Source organism: Populus alba, chromosome 1 (assembly GCF_005239225.2).
Source record: "Populus alba chromosome 1, ASM523922v2, whole genome shotgun sequence".
In the NCBI taxonomy this organism is placed as follows: Eukaryota; Viridiplantae; Streptophyta; class Magnoliopsida; order Malpighiales; family Salicaceae; genus Populus; species Populus alba.
Genome location: NC_133284.1, coordinates 51,904,074 through 51,923,797, shown reverse-complemented (window position 1 = coordinate 51,923,797; position 19,724 = coordinate 51,904,074). Strand labels below are relative to the sequence as shown.

Sequence of the window (19,724 nt, the reverse complement as noted above, 5' to 3'; positions counted from 1 at the left end):
AATGCGAGAAATCTCCTTGGAATTAAATTAAAAAAATTAAATATGAGGTCTAATTAAGTTCAGTAAGTAAAACATTTAGGGATGCTTACCTAAAACACGTAAGAAAATCTTCTGTCAAGAAAATTCATAAAAAATATTTCTATATCTATCAAAACTCAAAATTCATATTTTTGTAATACTAAATAAATAACAAAATTTATAAAAATCACCATTAGAAAATTGAAAAGCATCGATGGAACATGTTTAGGAAAAAATTCCTTCGGTATTTGAATTGCCTCCAAAATTTCCAATAAAAATCTGTCCTTAACAAGTTGCTCTATAGCACAGGACACTTGTGGCTTGAGTTCAAAATCTATCACAAATTACATTGACCTACTTCTTTTACATTTTTTTTTTATATTCATTTTGGGCTTTAAGTATGAGAATCCAAGGAAGAAAACCATATACTCAAATGAGATAGAAACAAAATGCTTGATGAAAAGTAACTTGTAAAAAAAAGGTGATACCTCCCCTTTTCACGAGGATGTGATGTTGCTGTGATACTTTCTAGACTGATTTTGGATAGTTTTTAGTTAGTTTAAAAGCTATAAAAAATCTTAATTGATTTTCTAGATATTATAAGCAAGTAACTGGTTATGTAAAAAAAAGATATTAACTCTCCTAGTACATGTCTTACTTAAAATAAACTTGCATTGTTTTTTTTTTTTTTTTTTGCTATGGTTTGATGGTGTTTTTATTTCTATCAGCTTACTATAGTGGGTTTGTTGCGATAAACAAACCTTTTTTTTCAGGTAAGAACTTGGTTTGAAATGGTAAAATATCCTCAATTATTATTGAGACTTGTATTTTAGGATAAACTCAAATTTTTTTGCTATTGCATCATTCCAAGTAATATTTCAGGTAAAATTCCTTGCAGTTTTTTTTTTTTATCCTTATATTAAAGGTGAGTACTAATAAATCATTATTCCCAAATAATATTTTTAGTATTAACCTTTTTGTAGGTTTTTTATCTTACATTTTTTGTAAGGTTATATAAAACTTATCTAACCCATAGCCTAGTATGTCAAAAAAAACTAGTGAAAAACATACTAAAACATGCAGGGAAAGTTCAATAGCCATGAAAAAGTATTTTTCTCGCATGTTTTAGTGTGGCCTTACCAGAAAAACATTTGCCTTTGTTTTTTTTTTTTTCTTCAATCATTTTATGTTTTATTAGGTTATTATACTCTTATGACTCTGATAACAAGTTTAGCGGGTTACCTGGTTGACTAGTTTTTTTTTTCTTGTTTAACCTTTTCTTCAATTTCCATCCTTTAATATCGGGTTAATTAAGAAATAGGCTTTATAATTTGTTATATTTGCTTTTTATTAGGTTATTTTAGTCTCATGACCTGAAAATAGTACTTAATAGGTTAACCTGAATTGACTCAAATAATTTTATTTTATTTTTGTGTTTTTTCAATTGAATTGTATTTCAATTTTATCATTTAATGTTAAATCGGTTGAGAATTGAGCTTTATAATTTATTTTGATTTGTTTTCTATGATGATATCTTAGTCTCATAATAAGGATCGCGAGTTTTGATATTTTAACCCTAGTTAAATCAAGTTGTTTTTGTTTTTTCTTTCTAAGAGGTTATCTCGTTCTCATATTTTTCAACATTGGATTTGTCTTTTATTGGGTTGTCTCCATCTCATAATATATATTACGAATTTGATAGGTTAATCTAGTTGACTCAATTTTATTTTATTTTTTTAATTTCATCATTTAATATTGTGTTTGATTAAGAATTAGGTTTAATGATTTATTTCAGTTTAATTTTTTTGAGGTTATCCTGACCTCATAACCCGAGAATAGTGCTTAATGTATTAACCTATATTGATTTGACTTATTTTTTGGATCATTTTTTTATTAAATTTTTTACAAATCTCATCGTTTATTATTGGGTCCAACAGGATCAATTAAGAATTAAGTTTCATAATTTGTTTTGATTTTTTTTATGAGTTTATCTTAGTTTCATAATTCGGGTTAAATTAGATCATTTTTTGTATTTTCTTTCTATGAGATTATCTTGATCTCATGACTCGGATTCTTGAGTTTGATAAATTAACTTAAGTTGTTTTTTTTTTAAATGATTGTTTTTAGTTTTTTTTTTTAATATTAGATGATTAAGAATTGAACTTATAATTTGTTTCAGTTTTTTTTTATATAGGGTTATCTAAATATTCTTTTTACATATTAGAGAATTTTAGCATAATCTAGTATTCTCTTGTCAACGTGTCCATTAACGAATATATAATGTGTTACATATGCGTTTGCATGATAAAGATTGGTCCATTGAATAAAATTAAATCTATGGCTTTACATTTACCTTTATCTTTTGTGGCATGTGAACACGTGTAAAAAAGAATAAACTTTTCTTTTGTATCTCTTACTAATTAGTCAATTTTTTTGCATCATCATCTTCTTCTTTTATATGCTTTAATTAAGAATATATCCTTGTCTTTAAGGAGATAATATATTATTATGCCATGCCTTGTGCCTTCACATTGGATAATCACGTGTCTCCAACACGTACGTTGCAAAAAAGTTGTTCTAAATTATTAGATATTGTGCGATATTTTTTGGAATTCACTTACATTAAATTAGATTCATGGATTATTATAATAGTAAATTTTGCTCTTAGAATATGTAATAGTTTTTCAAATATTATTTTGTTTACGATGACTTTTCAGATTACCATTTAAGAAAAGTAGATATAAAAAAACATTTTTAATTATAAATTTTTTTAAAATATATATTTAGTTAAATTTTTTTCGAAAAGAATCTTTACTTGCAAAAAAATTAATAACGTATCTTCATAAATAAAAATTGATTATTTTGGTTTTTACAAAAATCAAGGTTTAAAACACAATTACGTGTGAGGTCAATAAAAAAAAAATTTTTTTTGACTAATGAAATAAGTTTTTTCTATGTGATTGGACAAAAAAACAAAAGTTATTAACATACTAAATGGTCTCTAAATTTAGCTCTATTATGCAAGTGGATTTAGAATCTAGTAATTCTTGAGCCAATCTAAATATAAAAAAATTTTAAGATATAATTGACTTATTTTAATTTTATTAATCAATTAATAATTACATAACCTAACAAATAAATAATTTTTTTTTTATTAATTCGGGTCAATCAGGGTAAACCTGTTTAAACCATGACTTAGATTTTATGTGAAATTGATATCCTAAATAAGTTTAATAACTATTATGTTTCAATATTAAAAACTTAGATTAAACGGTTTTTATTTCTTAGATGTTGGATTGGATAGGAAGTAATTTGCTATTTGCGTTATCATGTTTTTTTCGAGACTAATTAAGCGGAGAATGTGAAGAAAACTTTTTCTTACAAATGCAAGGAACTTAATGTTAACTCAAGCGGCTCCTCACACATGGGAAGAGAGAGAAAGAGAGGGAAAAAACATACAGAGACAGAGTTTTCTCCGAAATTTTCAATTCAAACAAAACAGAAAAGAAAAGACAAATACTGTTCGAATATTAAGTGTTGACGGCAGGGAACTTGAGTGGGAGATTCACCGTTCTTGTACTTGACTTCTAGTTTTTGTGAACTTCTTGCTCATCATGTAGGCATTTCTGATCTTTGGTCGGTACAGTACAACGTTTGTTCATAATATATAATTTAAGCTTTTTCAACACTGACAGTTCCTTGATGCTAAATTTTTTTTTTATTAATATTTATTTATTTCAAATTTGTTTCTAAAGCGGCACTTGATTATGTATTTCAAACTTTACTGAATCAATATGAGAAAATGTATTTTTAGAATAGTTTTAAAAAACATTATGTTTTTTTAACTCTAAGAATTAAGGAGTGTAGTTCAACTGATAATGTCACATATTTGCTTCTTAGAGGTCTCCAGTTCAAGTCTCACAAATCTTAGGGTTACTGGAGACTTACATGGTCGTTAACTTTAGAACCTGTGGGATTAGTCGAGGTGTACACAAGCTGATCCGGAACATCTATATTAATAATAATAATAATAATAATAAGTAATCATACACAAGTTAGTCTAAGAATATAGTTATTGTGAAATCAGTTTTTTTTTTTTTTTTTGTTAATTTCTTACAAGTGAACTGGTTTTATTGTATCTAGATTTTGATTTAATTGGGATTAAAGCTTGATTTTTATTTCTTTAAGCAAAATTAAAGTTATTAATGGTTTGTTTAATAATATGGTTTAATTTGATTTTTAAAATGATTATTGCTTGAAAAAAAATATTAAATTGAGGTTTTTTATTTGTGTTTTTAATTATTTTAATATGTTAATATTAAAAATAAATTTAAAAAATATTATTTTAATATATTTAAAAAATATTATACACCCATTACCAATCTAGAATGTTAACAGTTATATTTATTTGAGATGTAGACACCGTTTGGCATTACGTTTGTATCCGCGTTTCATTAAATTTTGAATTTTTTTTTTGCTAAAATTGAGTGTGGTTTGTACCTTTTGGATCGTTTTGATGTGCTGATGTCAAAAATAATTTTAAAAAAAATAAAAAAACATCATTGGCATGTATTTCGGCACGAAAAGTTATTTGAAAAGTAATCGCTACCACACTGCCAAACACGCATAACAAAGTTCAAGGCCCCCAAACATCCCTGTCTCCATTCTTTTGGGCTCACCAGAGGCCATTCTTTGGCATTTGGAAGTTACATCTTCTTTTATAGGATAACCTTTTTTTGGATCCAAAGGGGGAAGATGACCACCGAACTAGACTATAAACATTGATAAACAAATTAGTTCATGGTTATATATATATTGATAAACATTGGTAAAAATATTCTATTAAAATATATTAAGGGAATTACAATAATAAAAAAAATGAAAAAAAACCCAAGAAATATGATGAAGTATCATTTTTATAAACAAACTTATCGACAGATTTAAATATGTTGATTAAATACATTGACAAATCTACTGAAAATTTTAATTTATAACCTAATAATCAACCTTCTTCTCTCCATTCCTCATCTCTTCTTTTTCTTCTATTTTTTCTCTGCAACAAACATCACAATCCTTTTTAACTTTGTCACAAATCAACTTCTCACTACAAATCCGACCACCAAATACTTTGTTTGTCAATATCCCTATTTTGATTCAAATTTTATTGAGGATTTTTTACTTCAAGTAAGCAAAATTATCCATTTTTTAAATTTAAACTCAATTTTAAAATGTTAATTTCGATTGCATATTTTTATAGTATGTGTATCTTGTTTTGATGTTTACTTGTTTTTATAGCTTTTTTTCATAGAAATTTGCATTACAAATGTATAATCTGTACATGTTAGAGTTTGTTTGAGAATTTATAAATTTTTATTTGTTTATAAATTGATAAAATTTAATTTGAATTTTATGACTTAGATGTTTTGTGATAAAATAAATAATAATTTATTTAATGAGTTCGTTTTATAAAACATGTTGGAAAAATACTATTTATTACAACAATACTTCCCCCTCCAAAAATAAAATAAAAAAAATCAGACATTGTTGGTTCTAGAAGGCAGACTCAACCCACATAACCCATTTTATTAAGGTGCATGCTTGGGTTTATATATATACATATATATATATATATATATATATATATATAAATTTATTTTAGATTGATTTTTATTTTAAATTGGTTAGAAATAAAAATACGATAAAATCCAACCAACTGACTTTGCTAAATTTAGATGGGATCTAATTAGGTAAACTCCAAGAATTGTTTTTTCAAATTCCAATAGAATAAATTATAGTTATTAAACCATTTGATTGGTTAGGTTGTTTATTAGTTAATTCAGAACTTGATTTAATTAGATTTTATTTTAAATTAATTTAAAATTTAATTTGTTAAATCTAACCAACCAAGCTAAATTCAAGTAAAACTTAATAGGATGAATTTCAATATTTTTTAGTTTTTATTTTAAACAATATCTTTTATTAAAAAACCAAAATGATATGGTTTTAGATTTCCCGTAAATAGGTACCTAAGATTCGGGTGAAGTGAGCCCCTAGCAAAGTTTTTTCTTTTTAAAATAAAATCCCTTAATATATGCTATCTCAAACTTCTTAAATGAAAATTTAAATTTAAAAAAAAAAAAATCAAATCATCATCGTACTGCCACAGACACTTAAAATACCCAAAAACCTCTCCTTAATCTCTCCGAACAAACCAAACTATAATAAGTATCTCTCTACCCGCAGATTCTCCTTTTCCGTTCTCTTATGAGACGGAGATGATTTGTTTTCAGCCAAGCAACACAAAATCAGTATGGATTTTTCTTCCGCCTCCGCCTCCCCTCTCTGCCGCTCGCCGCGCCGCACTCGCAGTCGTAGATGGCGTCAGAGTCGGACTTGTACCGCTGTGGTTGTGGTGGCTGCACTTGTGATTACCACTACAGCCTGGCTGTCTCTTGTTTTCTCCGGCACTACTGCACGGTGGTGTTGGCATAGGCTTAAGAACTGGGAAGGCAGTCTGCATACGCTCCCGTGGAAACCACAAAGTCAGAATCCAAATGGGGTTGAGGAAGAAGATGAGGATTTGTCTCTAGAAGGAATTGCTCCGTCTCTTCCATTAGGAAGAAACAGGAACCTATCGGAAGAGGAGAGACGAAGAGATGGAGCAGGGCTAGCGTTAAATCATATAGTTTTCGGCATTGCAGGGTCTTCTCAGTTGTGGAAGAGAAGGAAAGAGTTTATAAGGCTATGGTGGAGAAAGGATTCTTCAATGCGGGGTCATGTTTGGGTGGAAGAGCAAGTGGATGATAAAGAATGGGATGAGTCATTACCAAGGATTATGATTTCGGAGGATACTTCTCGGTTTCGGTACACGAATCCGACCGGACATCCTTCTGGGCTTCGGATTGCGCGCGTTGTGTTGGAAACTTTTCGACTAGGTTTGTCTGATGTTCGATGGTTTGTTTTGGGAGATGATGATACTATTTTTAGTGTAGATAATTTGGTTGATGTATTGAGTAAGTATGATTGTAATGAGATGGTTTATATCGGCGGTCCTTCAGAGAGTCACTCTGCTAATACTTATTTTAGTCATAATATGGCTTATGGAGGTGGCGGGATTGCTATAAGTTATCCTCTTGCCGAGGCGCTTTATAGTGTTCTTGATGATTGTCTTGAGAGATATCATAGGTTATATGGAAGTGATGATAGACTCCACGCTTGTATTTCGGAGCTTGGCGTTCCTTTATCAAGAGAACACGGGTTTCACCAGGTTTGTTTATCTACTACTACTGCTTCCCTCCTGCTCTTAATCATTTTATAATTGTTACCTCTTAGACAACTTGTATTTTATTAATTATTATGTGTTGTGGCTTGTGCTGCTAAGAAGTTAGTAGTTTTATGTTGAAGTCAACTTAATGGATTGAACGTTGGCCATGAAAAAATCTGGAGAATTAGACCACTTGAATTCTAGGATTTAAGTTGTGGTTGGTTTGTTATGGCAGTGGGATATCAGGGGTAGCGCTCATGGTCTTTTATCTGCGCACCCGATTTCACCCTTTGTGTCAATTCATCATGTAGAGGCCGTGGAGCCTATTTACCCCGGGATGAGCTCTTTGGACAGTTTAAAATTGTTCACCAAGGCCATGAAGGTTGATCCTATGAGCTTCTTGCAGCGATCAATCTGCTATGACCATGCACGCCGGCTAACTTTTTCTGTCTCGCTTGGTTATGCTATTCAAGTGTTCCCGAGCATCGTGCAACCCCGGGTCCTTGAGCGCTCAGAAATGACTTTCTCTGCTTGGAACAAGATTCATAATCTGAATGAGTTTGATTTGGATATTAGGGGTCCCTCCAAATCTGTTTGTAAGAGTCCAGTCCTCTTCTTCTTAGAAGATGTGGAGAGACAAGGCAACACTACTCTGAGTACATATGAGCGGGCGGGGAGATTGAAAGATGATTTGAAAAGAAAAGTTCTCTGCTTCCCTCGTTCGGTTCCTCTTCCTTACGTGGGGCGTATTCAGGCTTTGGGGTATCCTCTAAAGAACTGGCATTTGGTGAGTTCCTTTTGTATTTTTTTTTTCCACTCTCAGCATCTTCTACTCTGATTTTCAAACTTTTCCTTACAAGTTAAATGTTAACATTTTAAATATATATCATGGACAGTCACCACGTCGCCTGTGTTGCAAACTGAATCAAACAAGTGATGAACTCCTTACAATATCAGTGAGACAGTGTGGGAAGGGATCTTTTGGTTCTTTTGCTGATTCCGTGTGAATATGAATGGTAGCACTTCGTCCACTCGATATCATTGTTGGGGAGGTTACTTTATGCTTGAAGAAGGCCCTTTCCCAGCCTGTGCTGTATATTGTACAGCATCATTGTTTGGCTTCCTTCTTGCAACAGTGGTTTACCGAATGGCATCTGGCATTTTGAAAACCATGCTAGCAAATTGCAGATATGAGAGTTTCTTTTTTATGCAGTCGAGTTTAAGATGAGATCACAGACCTTCACTTCTAGGACTACATTCTGTGCCTTCCTTTTTCTTCGGAAGGTAAATAATTTGAAGTCTATATCTAACTTGTAGACATTGCTAATGATGTGAGAGACAATTTTTGATAGTTTACAAATGAAAATTCCAAGATTCATTTCTCCTATTTTTAATTGTCTGTGTTTTGCTGTGAACTCTAGTAATTTTATTTTTTTCTTGTACCTTCAACTCTCTGTCGAACATTATTGTTTGAGCAATTAGATCCTTGATTGTGCCACCCACTCATTGCAGTAGATGTTCAGTTAAATATCATCCCAATTATTTGTTGTTGGTTTGATATGTCCTTTTTACTTTACAAGGAAAGCCCTTGATAGGATTTTCTAGCATCTGTTTGACATTCTGTTCTAATGAGAACCCAGTTGACTATCTTACCACATTGTTCTGCTTTTCTGCTGATATGTTGGATACAACACGATGGGTTTTACCTTAACCCCATGCAACTCATTGAGCACATCACCTTACAATCTTGTATTCAATTTGCGTACTTTCAGTGCTCATTAGTGCAGATTTTTTCTGTATTATTCAGCTTGTATCATACTTATTATGGTCTAATTGTATGGATAATACCCATTATTTGGAACTAGTAAATTTGAAGGGTTTGCTGATCTACACAAACCCCCCTTAACCCCATGAGTCTTACCTTAATCTCGTGCAACTTATGAGCACATCATCATATGGATTCATATGAGTGCATCATACACAACCCAACTTGCATATTGTCTCCAATTTGTGTACCTTAAGGACACATTAGAAAAAAGAATAATGTGTCAAAAGTTATGTGGTAGTGTTAGATAAGTCTTTGGGGAACCATGTCAGCAATTCAATGCTGTTTAATTGAGACGTGTTTATATTTTCTCACATTGCCTTGTGCAGTTTTTCTCTCCTATGGTGGACCTACAATGACTTGGAGTTCATTGCCTCCGGTCAGTTGTTGTTATGCTAACAAGAGCTAAATCATCCAATTAATTCATTATGTTTGTTGCCTTATTGGTCCAATTACGACCTTATTCTAAAGCTCTCACACTCTCCAATTTTGTGTCATGTTTTCTCTTTGGAAACCTTGGAAGGTTAGGGATGCAGGGTTTTTGTGAGTGAGATGAAAGAACATTTTGGTAATCTTGTCAACAAATTTTTTGTAATTTGTGATGATTGTATCTCATTCTTTTAGTCTGAATCTTTGTTTTTTAATCTATGAGTTGCTAGTTAAAAAATGCTTTAAGCCATACGTTTTGACTTTTGCATTAAGGAGTCGCTCTTACCTATCTTTGTCATAAACGAATGAGATATTTGGGCATCTCTTAGTTTGTGAGAAATTGTTTGAGCAAGACCCTAGGAAGCATGGAAATGACAAAGTTCAATTGGTCTACGCAAAAAAGAATAGTCAAAGTCATGTTTCAGCTCTTTCTTCATGAAACCTATCCTGTTTCTAACCTTTTCTGGAGTGATATCTAAGGCTCAGACTAGCATCTTAATGGAGTTTTTTCTCTCTCTTCTCATTCATTGTGTTGACGTGGTTGTCCTCTTGCGTTATAGATTTCCTAGGTGGTTTAACTTTGAATAATCTCTCCGCATAGGACTGTCCGTATACACAGCTGGTTCTTGACTTGATCCCTATACCATTTCCAATCATTCTTCTTGAGTGAAATAGACAACTAACGCAAGATTCTCCGTGTAGCCGTGTTACTGGAGGCCCTATCGGTTTTATTCATTCTTTTCTGGAGAAGATCTTCCATCTTTTCTTCCATATGGATCTTTACTTGAGAGTTCTCATGATTTTGGTTCATTGGGTAAATTAATTGCATGTTTTTTTTTTTTTCTCGTGCAGTCCATCCCATGTCAATACACCTGTCTGTCTTAAACTACAAATGCAAGTATAAACCATAGCATGAAGGAAAAACTGTCCAACACCAGCAATGCTTTTTAATAGCTTTACATGGAGCATGTATGAAGAAGTGAGATGCTTCTTCTATTCTTTTATTTTCTTTGGCGCAGCTGGGCCATCCTGGACTTGAACCAGAGACCTCGCCCGTGAAGTAAATCATCGCACCTACGGTCCAGCCGATTGGAAGAGAATCAATAGATTCCTTTTCGGGTGCTTTAATCTTTATCCATCAACTAATATGGTTTAGTTACTTCCAGATTGCATAACTAGCAAATCAGGGGGGATTTGTGGCCGAGAACCTCTCAGGAACTGGGAGGTTAGCTGCATAGAAGTTGCAAGTTGAGTGTGAACTAGTGCATGCACTGTACACCCATTTCATTAGTGACTAAAGCCAGGGGTTTAAAGTGGCTTTTGAAGGGCCAGATACAGTTTGATGGCACAGCAAAGCATTAAGTGCCAGAAGTGCAACTTGTTCATTCTGATGGGTGCAAGTCGTTTTAGCTCTAGTGGGAGCTGTCGCCTTGATAAAGTGGACAATTAACGATGCTTTAGGAGTCGTTAATAGATCACTTCAAGTGACGGTGACCCTTTTTTGACTTGATGGGATTTGGCTTGGTAACCTAAATTTTATCCTTATTGTTTTCGTTTTCATCCTAGAATTTCTTCCACCCGTTCACAACTTCATAAGCATGTTCTTACTTTGCTGTCTAATCAACCATGGAATTTTACTTCCAAGCGAGTCCAAACTCCAATGGTTAAGACTTGAGATCTCACTAATGTTTTGAGGACAATCTTTTTACTACAGTCATTGCTGCTGCGGGCATGCAAGACCATCAATGTATGAGCCCAGCAAGGCTCGTTGGGTTTTCTTTCTTGGAAAAGAAGACTCGCCTGAGTTGACTCCAAGGGATTCAGAGTGTTTGATGAAAGGAATAGTGCTAGATTACATGTATGAGAAGCGTTTGTTACACATTCTTGTCAGAAAGAGAACACCTTGGCTAAAAACCTGGAACACAAGCTGCTGAGACACCGAAAAGAAGAGGAGGTGGGTGTTGGCAGCGTCTTGCGGCGCGGCCGTGCAGGACAAACGAGTTTATTTGACAGTGTAGTTGTGGTTGCTTTTCAAATGAAGTTTCATGTCAAAATGCATGCCGATGATATTTTTTATTTTTTAAAAATTATTTTTAACATCAGTACATCAAAATAATTTGAAAACGCTAAAAATATATTAATTTAAAGTTAATAAAAAAATAAAAAATTTTGAAATTTTTTTAAAAAATATTTTTGAAACGCAAAAATAGATCGAATTCAATTTGAGGGAGGACTAGGCGGGCTTTTTTTTTTTTTTTTTTTTTTAGCGTGAGGGATGAACCCTATCCTTAAAATAATGAAATAGGGTCGTCTTTGAGTTGCCGTAGGTTTTTTCTTTCCTTGGAAAAACGAAAGGACCTTTGTGTTATGTCGACTGTGTTGTGTCGGGCTTGCATTTTTCACTCCAAATGCGTGGAATATGTCGTCGTGATATGTTTTGCAAAATATTTATGTGGTAAGTTCCGATAATTTAAGATTTTATTTGTATTATATGGTTGAATATGTCATTTGAAATATTTGACTAGCTTCATCTTCATGAAATTAAAAAGTATCGGAGAATATATTCTTAATCAATCAATCTCAAGACTACATCACATTTGCCCCGTTTGAGAATCCTCATGTCTCCCTTGAATTCGTGGCCTTGCACGAACCAAGTAAATCTAAGACTTTATGCATCGCACAACATGACATTTGACATTTCTATTTGCTATTATGACTGCCTTTCAAGTAATAACTTTCAATCCCTTAATCACTTATTAATCGTAAAACCATTCGTAATTTCATTGTCAATTAGGATTATAATATCTTTTCCTTTTGACAACTCCTGTAATAAAAAAATCATGTTTATTTTTACATTTTTAAAAATATATTTAAAAAAATTTAAAATTTTTTATTTTTTATTTACTTCAAATTAATATGTTTTCAGTGTTTTAGATTATTTTGATACGTTGATTTTAAAAATAATTTTAAAAAAATAAAAAAATATATTATTTTAATATATTTATTAGTGAAAAGCAGCAACCGTAACCACACTTCCAAACAGACAACTTTTCATCATTAAATAATAACCCAAATTCTTCAATCTTGTTATTCTCCTTTCATCATTCTCCATTTCTTCATATATTCATTGTAAAACTTAGAACACTGCCCATGTCTTTTTTCTTTGCTCATGCAAGTTATTCAAAGGATGTTTCAAAGATTCATTCTTGGAATTAATGATTAAAAGTTTTGACTGAAAAATTACTCAATATTATCTAACCTTAAGATCTTTAGCATTTGTTTAATATTATCGTTTAACCCAATATGATTCAGGCAAAATTCATTAATGCAAAAGCTTGTAGATTCATCTTGTCGATCTTCCTGCTTTGCTCTGACCATCGTTCTTTATTTTCCACCATAAATCCTTACCGTTCTTGGTGGTTGCACTGTATTTGCTCATCCAACTCCATACAATGCTCTTCATAAGCTTTTAGCTTATTATTGGTTCAGTTTTTTATTTTTAAAAGTTAATTAAGTCTAATTTAATTAATGGGTCTTTCAATTGAGCTATTTTTGAAAAACAAATCTGAATTATAGGTCTTTAGTTTATAATAAGGTTTTTTGGTTTGTTATCATCTAGGTAAATGTTTGGTTCATTTTTTATTATCATTTTAAAATCCAAAACTAAAACCAACATGATTTAAAAAAAAAAAAACTAAATTATTCAAAAAAAATTGAAAAAAACACTCAATTCAGCTAATTTCCAATCATATTCTTACATATATTTTAAATAGTTTGACAAGTGGGTGTACCGGCAAGAAATTCGAGACAAGGGAGGGTTTTACAGGTAATATGAAGTGGATGAAAAAAGAAAGGGGAAGCAAGGAGCATGTGCGCACTGCGCACCCATATGGCCAGAGACTTAACGGAGAGAGAGGATGCCGTTGGTGGGCTGCTAAGACGGTTTCACAGATCCAGGAAACGCCACGCACGTTCTTACACCTCACAAAATGGGCCCCTTTTCACAGCTGTTCCAATCTGTTCCTGTCTTTTCCTTCTTTCCTTTTTTTTTTTTCCCGCCCCTCCACTCTTATTTCATCAAATTTTTATTTCTCATTTTCTTGATCCGTTGAAGATTTTTTAGGTGAAATTAGATTAATTATGATAGATTTTGGTTCCCTCTTAGAGTAATTAATGTTCCCTTTATTAATCTTATTGAATGCTAAATTAATTAATCACCTTTATTTTATATATACAATATAGTGTTTCAAGACAGAAAATATAAAGATGGTGGAGTAAAAAAGAATATATTCTCTTAAATTTTCTGTTTTAAAAAATTTAAAAATTTACTGTTACAAATATATTTATTTTTATCCTTATAGACGTTTATATTTTTGTTTTTTATGTATCCGTACATTAAATTTTGGTTGTAAGATCGGATTTAAGATGAGAAATATTAATTATACATGGAATAGTTGAAATGATCCGAGTTTAACTCAACTTGAGTTCATTCAATTCATTAAAATGAGCATTGAATCTTGATAATTAACCGGACAAGTTAAATTTAATTATATTAATGAATTAATGAGAATAATTAAAGATTAGATTCGAAATATATATTCCCGAATGTAGAACCTATTGTTTAATAATATATTTATAAAAAAAACTCTAAATATGCAAAACCATTGGTGTATCGAGCTAAGCTAGCACACGCAAAAATAAATTATGTAGTAAAAAGGACATAAGATAGCTTATATATAATTATGAATTATAATATATGGTTTCCAAGTGGAGTCCACAAATCTTGAAATCATGGAGGCAGTAAGCTCCCTCCTCCTCATCATGTAATGCTCACCATGTTATATATTCTCTTTTAAACCCTAATTTAATCTGCCCTAATGTCATGTGGGTATGATTAGAGGCTCGATGAAACAGCTTCGAAAAGTGTGTATATATATATATATATATATATATATAGTAGTAAAAAAGATGGGGAAAAGGAAAGAAAGAAAGAAAGAAAATAAAAATAAATAAAAATGTACGAGAGAAATGTGCTGTCAAGAATTGTGTGTGTGTGTGTCATGTTCTTGAAATTGTAGTTAAAAATGTGGTGATGATGAGTGCTACAGAGGAGCAAATGCCCACAGCCATTAACCTACAGACCCAATCACATGGAACTTATTAGGATGGGTCCGATGGGACCAGACAGAAACTTTCCTTTCCTTTCTTTCTTTAACTTTCCTCTCATGATTTCAATACCAAAATAAAAATAATTCAATTTTAGTTCTTTCTTAATTACTCACTTCTCTCTCTTTCTTTTATTATTCTTCTATGGATATAGACCAAGATATTTGATCCTTTAAAATGAGACATTTAATTGTTTATGTCTACTAAATTTTTTTCTTAAAGTTAATAAAATTATAAACTCTTATGAAACTAATTGAATGAAATAAAAAGAAAAAAATTATTATGCAAGGTCGAACATATTAAAAATATTATTTAAAAATAAATATTTTTTTTATATAATAAAACTCATATGTATAAAAAAATCTTCAAAAATTAAATATAATTAAAACAACTTTTTTTTTTAAAAAAAAAATCTATTAAAAAAAAACCTGTAAAACTCGTGGTTTAAGTCATAACACCAATATAAACTAATAAAAAAAATGGAAGATAACCACAAAACCATCGTTTCTTTAAAAAAGAATGTAGAATAATAAATATATAAAAGAAAATGAGAAAAGAGGTGTGTGAGTGTATAGATTAAAATTTACAATTTACGGTAAACAAACAAAATAAAAACTATTTAATTCATGCTCAATAACTCATTCACTGCATCATTTAATGAAATAACTTATGATTAATATGTTAATGTCTTTGTCAATCCTTAACTAAAGTTTTATTTTCATTAACCAGGAAATAATCTTCTCAACTCGTCTATTAGTCAGTGCATTATTTCCCTTGGCTAGGTATTAATTTTTGACTCGTCCATTTAACTGGGTATTATTTTCATTAAGCAATAAATAATATTTCATATCGCTTATTCAACAAGACATTATTTTCATTAATCAAGAAATAATCTTTCAAAAACTTTTTTACTGTTCACTTTTTTATATTTTTTTTTGGTTTCATCCTATAAAATCTGGTTCTTTTTAAAATTAAGTTTTATCATTTTTCCATTTTTACTTCTAAGTTATTCTATTTGCATGATCTAGCTTGCATGTTTTGGTAACCTTACCCGAGTTTGCAAGTGTTTTATTTTTTTAAGCTTCTTAGGTTGCAAGTTTTCCTTTTGAGCTTAGGTTGACTTGAGGAGCTTTATTTTGTCATTTATTTTAATTTTATTATTTAACATTGGGTTATTTTGGAATTCAACTTTGTAATTTTTTTTTTTAACAAACATTCATTTTCTTTTGGTTATTGTTATCACCTTTTCTCTTTTAAAATTTTTTCCATTTAGTGTTGTTACCTTTTTCCATCATATAATTAAATGAAGTCATCTTATTGGAACGAGGAGGGTCTATGACTCAAGTCGTAAATTTATTTTTCTTCTTTAAAACACATTTGCAGCACCAAGCATTTTTTTTATGTCAAAAAAATAGTTTAATCCACAGCGAAACACAAACCACTTACTTAGTTTACTACTAAATAAGAATTGAATAGATTGGACATGTGTAATGGATCCAAACACCAAATTAAATATGCATAGGCATGGGCCTAATTGATGTAGGTAGTTTTTAGGAAAAGTTATTTTTCTTAGTTATTATTATTTTCTATTTAGTTTAGAAAAATATTTTACTTTATGATGTTTTTATATTTTTTTTCTTATTTAGTTTAGGAAATCAGATATATAAGATTGGTAATTTTATTTTATTTTTCCTTTTTAGTTTATGAATCCCTAAAATAACTCAATAATTATTGATTGGGACTTTTTTCTCTGCAAGGTACACCTAGGACTAGTATAATTAGGGTTAAATTTTTATGAATTAGGATTCTGTGTGATAACCTTATTCAATTTCAATTATGTCTTTCTAGCTTGTTGCCTTCTTATTTGTGTTTTTATCTGTATTAGTTGATATTAGAGTCTAATGAACCTAATGGTTATTTGCTTGTTATGTGTTGAAATAATCATAGTTGAAAGAGATAATAAAACAGCATGCTGAAGTATAAAATATGAGGAGGTTCCTCATCGAAAAAGAAACGTTCAAGAATTGATGATAAAATAAATGTAGATATGAATTATAGAATTAAAAATAGATGCTTAAGAACTAATGATAGAATATATACTAAGATAGATAGCAAAGTTAACATGTCAATTGATAAAGGTGAGGAGTAGAAGATTGTGAGATGAGTGATCACAAGTCCATAGATAGTTTTGAGAACCCGTTTCAAAGGCATAAGCACAAGAAGAAACTTCTTGATCATGATAGATATGATGTTATAACTGAAAGTTTTGATGATTCTAATTCTTTTAAAGATTGGAATCAACCATTAAAATTCAATGAGGATGATAAAGATGATGCTGAATGAGAAGATTTAGATGTAAAATTCTTGGTTTGTGATGTTTATGAGAAGACAAACAAAATAGATATTGTTCCATATGTGACTTTTGTTGCAGCACGTTGTAAAAGATGTGCCTCACATTTTTTTGAGGAGAATTTTTTAATTGACGAGATCAAAGTTGATATTCTTGCATTATAGATAAAAGTTGTGAATCAGATTTTCAAATTTTCTCCTAATTCTAAGATTGATTTTATTGTTAGGGAGACTCAACATGTTGACATATATGATGTGTTTATTGGAAAGGTTTATTATGTAAAGAGAATGAAAAAATTTTATTGCACATTCACGAGATCAAGGAAAGAGCAATTTGAACTTGAGGATAAGTTTTTTCTAACATAAAGATACTGATGTATAAGGATTTTTAGAAAAAAAAAAATAGTTTATTTAGTTATTATTATTTTCTATTTAGTTTAGAGAAATATCTTCCTTTAAGATGTTCTTATAATTTTCCTATTTATTTTAGAAAATAAAATATTGTGATTGATAATTTTATTTTATTTCTTTTTAGTTTAGGAATCCCTAAAAACACACACAATAATTATTGATTAGGATTATTTTCCTCTTCAATATTGTATGCCTATGACTAGTATAAATTAATGAGGTTGTTTAATTAACTTGTATACGCATTTGCTTTCAAATAACTTCTGGTTTGTATTATATTAAATAATATTAGTAATTGTTTTATTAACATATAATATTATATCAAAGACAATAACTCTTTTTTATTACATGGGAAATAATTACGATGGTGAGTATAACAATATTGTATTATATTAAAGACAATAACTTTTTTTTATTACATGGTGAATATAACAACAGTGTGTGTGTGTGTGTTTTTTTTTAACCAATGCGTACGTGTAAAAAAGAATCTTGTATGATTATTTATGCAAGAATATACTTTCAAATTAATAATTACCGACTAGATATATAAGACCTGCAATACATTCAAACATCAAATCATATAGGCTTAGAAACACTACCATTCATGTTGTCTTAAAAAAAAAAAAAAATTGTTTCATTAATATAAAAAATAATTACGAATATAACAGCAATGTATGATTTATAAAATAAAACTCAACGACGCATATGTGTAAGAAATAATCTTGAATTATTTGTTATAGATTTATTTATTTTCAAATATAATGGCCATGAGAGGTTGCTACTATGATAGTCATGGAAATTTACATGGTTGTTAATTTCAAAGTCCGTGGGATTAATCAAAATACGCGCAAGCTAGCCCGGTTACTAATGTTTATAAAAAAAAATTCTTGAATGATTTGTTATAAATTTATTTATTTTCAAATAATTACTAATTAGATGAGACATTTGCAATACATTCAAATATTGAATCAACATGCATACAATCATATCATATTAAAAAAAAAAAACAATAATTATCTTAGTGAATAAAACAATTTGTGATTATTATTATTATTATTATTGAAAACACACTCATGAAATTAAAGAAGAATCTTGAGTGATTTGTAATACTGACTATATGTGATATATGTAATACATTCAAATACAGAATCAATTATTATTATTATTATTATTATTACACACAATAAAATATCAAATTAGATATGAATAGACACACAACAAATCATATTATTTCAAAAAAATAATAACTTTTTTTTTAAATGAAAAACAATTACAATGGTGAAAGTGAAAACAATGTCCAGCATATATCAAATGTAATACATTCATACCAAATCACACGATCATTTACATTGTATTTAAATACTGATACGAAATATAATTGTAAACATAACAAAAGTTTATATATCTGTTTTTTTTTCAAGTGATTTATTATACATTTATTTATTTTTAAACAATTACTAATTAGATAAAAAAATATATGATATATTTAGATCGGAATCCATAATCCATCTCATTACGATCATCACCGATATGATCTATATACATCATTTATACACTAACAATTTTTTTCGTATTGTAGTTATTACATACCAAGAACAAACGGCTATTGAAGGTGTGTCCATAAATGATGCGTATATGGTATAAATTAAATTAATGAACAGTCATTTTAGCCTGATTTAGTTGGTTTGGGTTGGGTTAATTTTGAACTATGGTTAAGTTGGAGCGTACATATTATTATTATTCTTGTATTTCTATCTTTGTCCAGCTCAAATCTTACAAGGAAAACACATAAAAAAGGAAAATAAAATAATATTAAGTTTTTTGAATTGAAATTCTTTAAGAAATCAAAGAAAAAAGAATATTGTGTTGCCAATTTTAATAAAGTTAAAGCAATGGACCCAATTGGACGTGGCCATGTCAATGCTGGTGGAATTTATAGGTAGATATTAAATATTATTGGAGATGAAAATGGAGATGGTTTGCAGAGAATTTTAATCTCAGAGATGAGGTGATGGGTTTGTACTTGTGGGGTGACTGATCCATCCTTTGTTTTTTTTTTTTTTTTTTTTTTAAATGCTATTGCTGTTATATATCTTTCTGTAGCTACATCAAATTAGTTATGATCTTAGAAAAAATAATTTTATTTTTTCAATTAGTAATTTGTTCAATTTAAACTCTCTGTGCTTTGCTTTAAGGAAACAGGACAGGGAATTAATCTTTGTTATATAACTTAATATATGCTGGACCTTCAAATATATATTTATA

The 19,724-nt window shown here is 30.0% G+C and overlaps 1 protein-coding gene across 1 annotated transcript; it reads left to right on the top strand.

The window, feature by feature from the left end:
- The first annotated feature begins 6,138 nt into the window (after nt 1-6,138).
- LOC118049017 (uncharacterized) lies at nt 6,139-8,669 on the top strand. Its single transcript, XM_035058878.1, has 3 exons — nt 6,139-7,285; nt 7,518-8,069; nt 8,179-8,669. Exons 1-3 carry the CDS (start codon nt 6,329-6,331, stop codon nt 8,287-8,289), a joined length of 1,620 nt encoding a protein of 539 aa, XP_034914769.1. The 5' UTR covers nt 6,139-6,328; the 3' UTR covers nt 8,290-8,669.
- Nucleotides 8,670-19,724: the final 11,055 nt, after the last annotated feature.

Coding starts and splice junctions, on each gene's coding strand:
- LOC118049017 (XM_035058878.1), top strand. CDS start 6,329: ATGGATTTTTCTTCCGCCTCCGCCTCCCCTCTCTGCCGCTCGCCGCGC. Junction 7,286..7,517: donor GAGAACACGGGTTTCACCAG/GTTTGTTTATCT, acceptor TTGTTATGGCAG/TGGGATATCAGGGGTAGCGC. Junction 8,070..8,178: donor CTCTAAAGAACTGGCATTTG/GTGAGTTCCTTT, acceptor TATCATGGACAG/TCACCACGTCGCCTGTGTTG.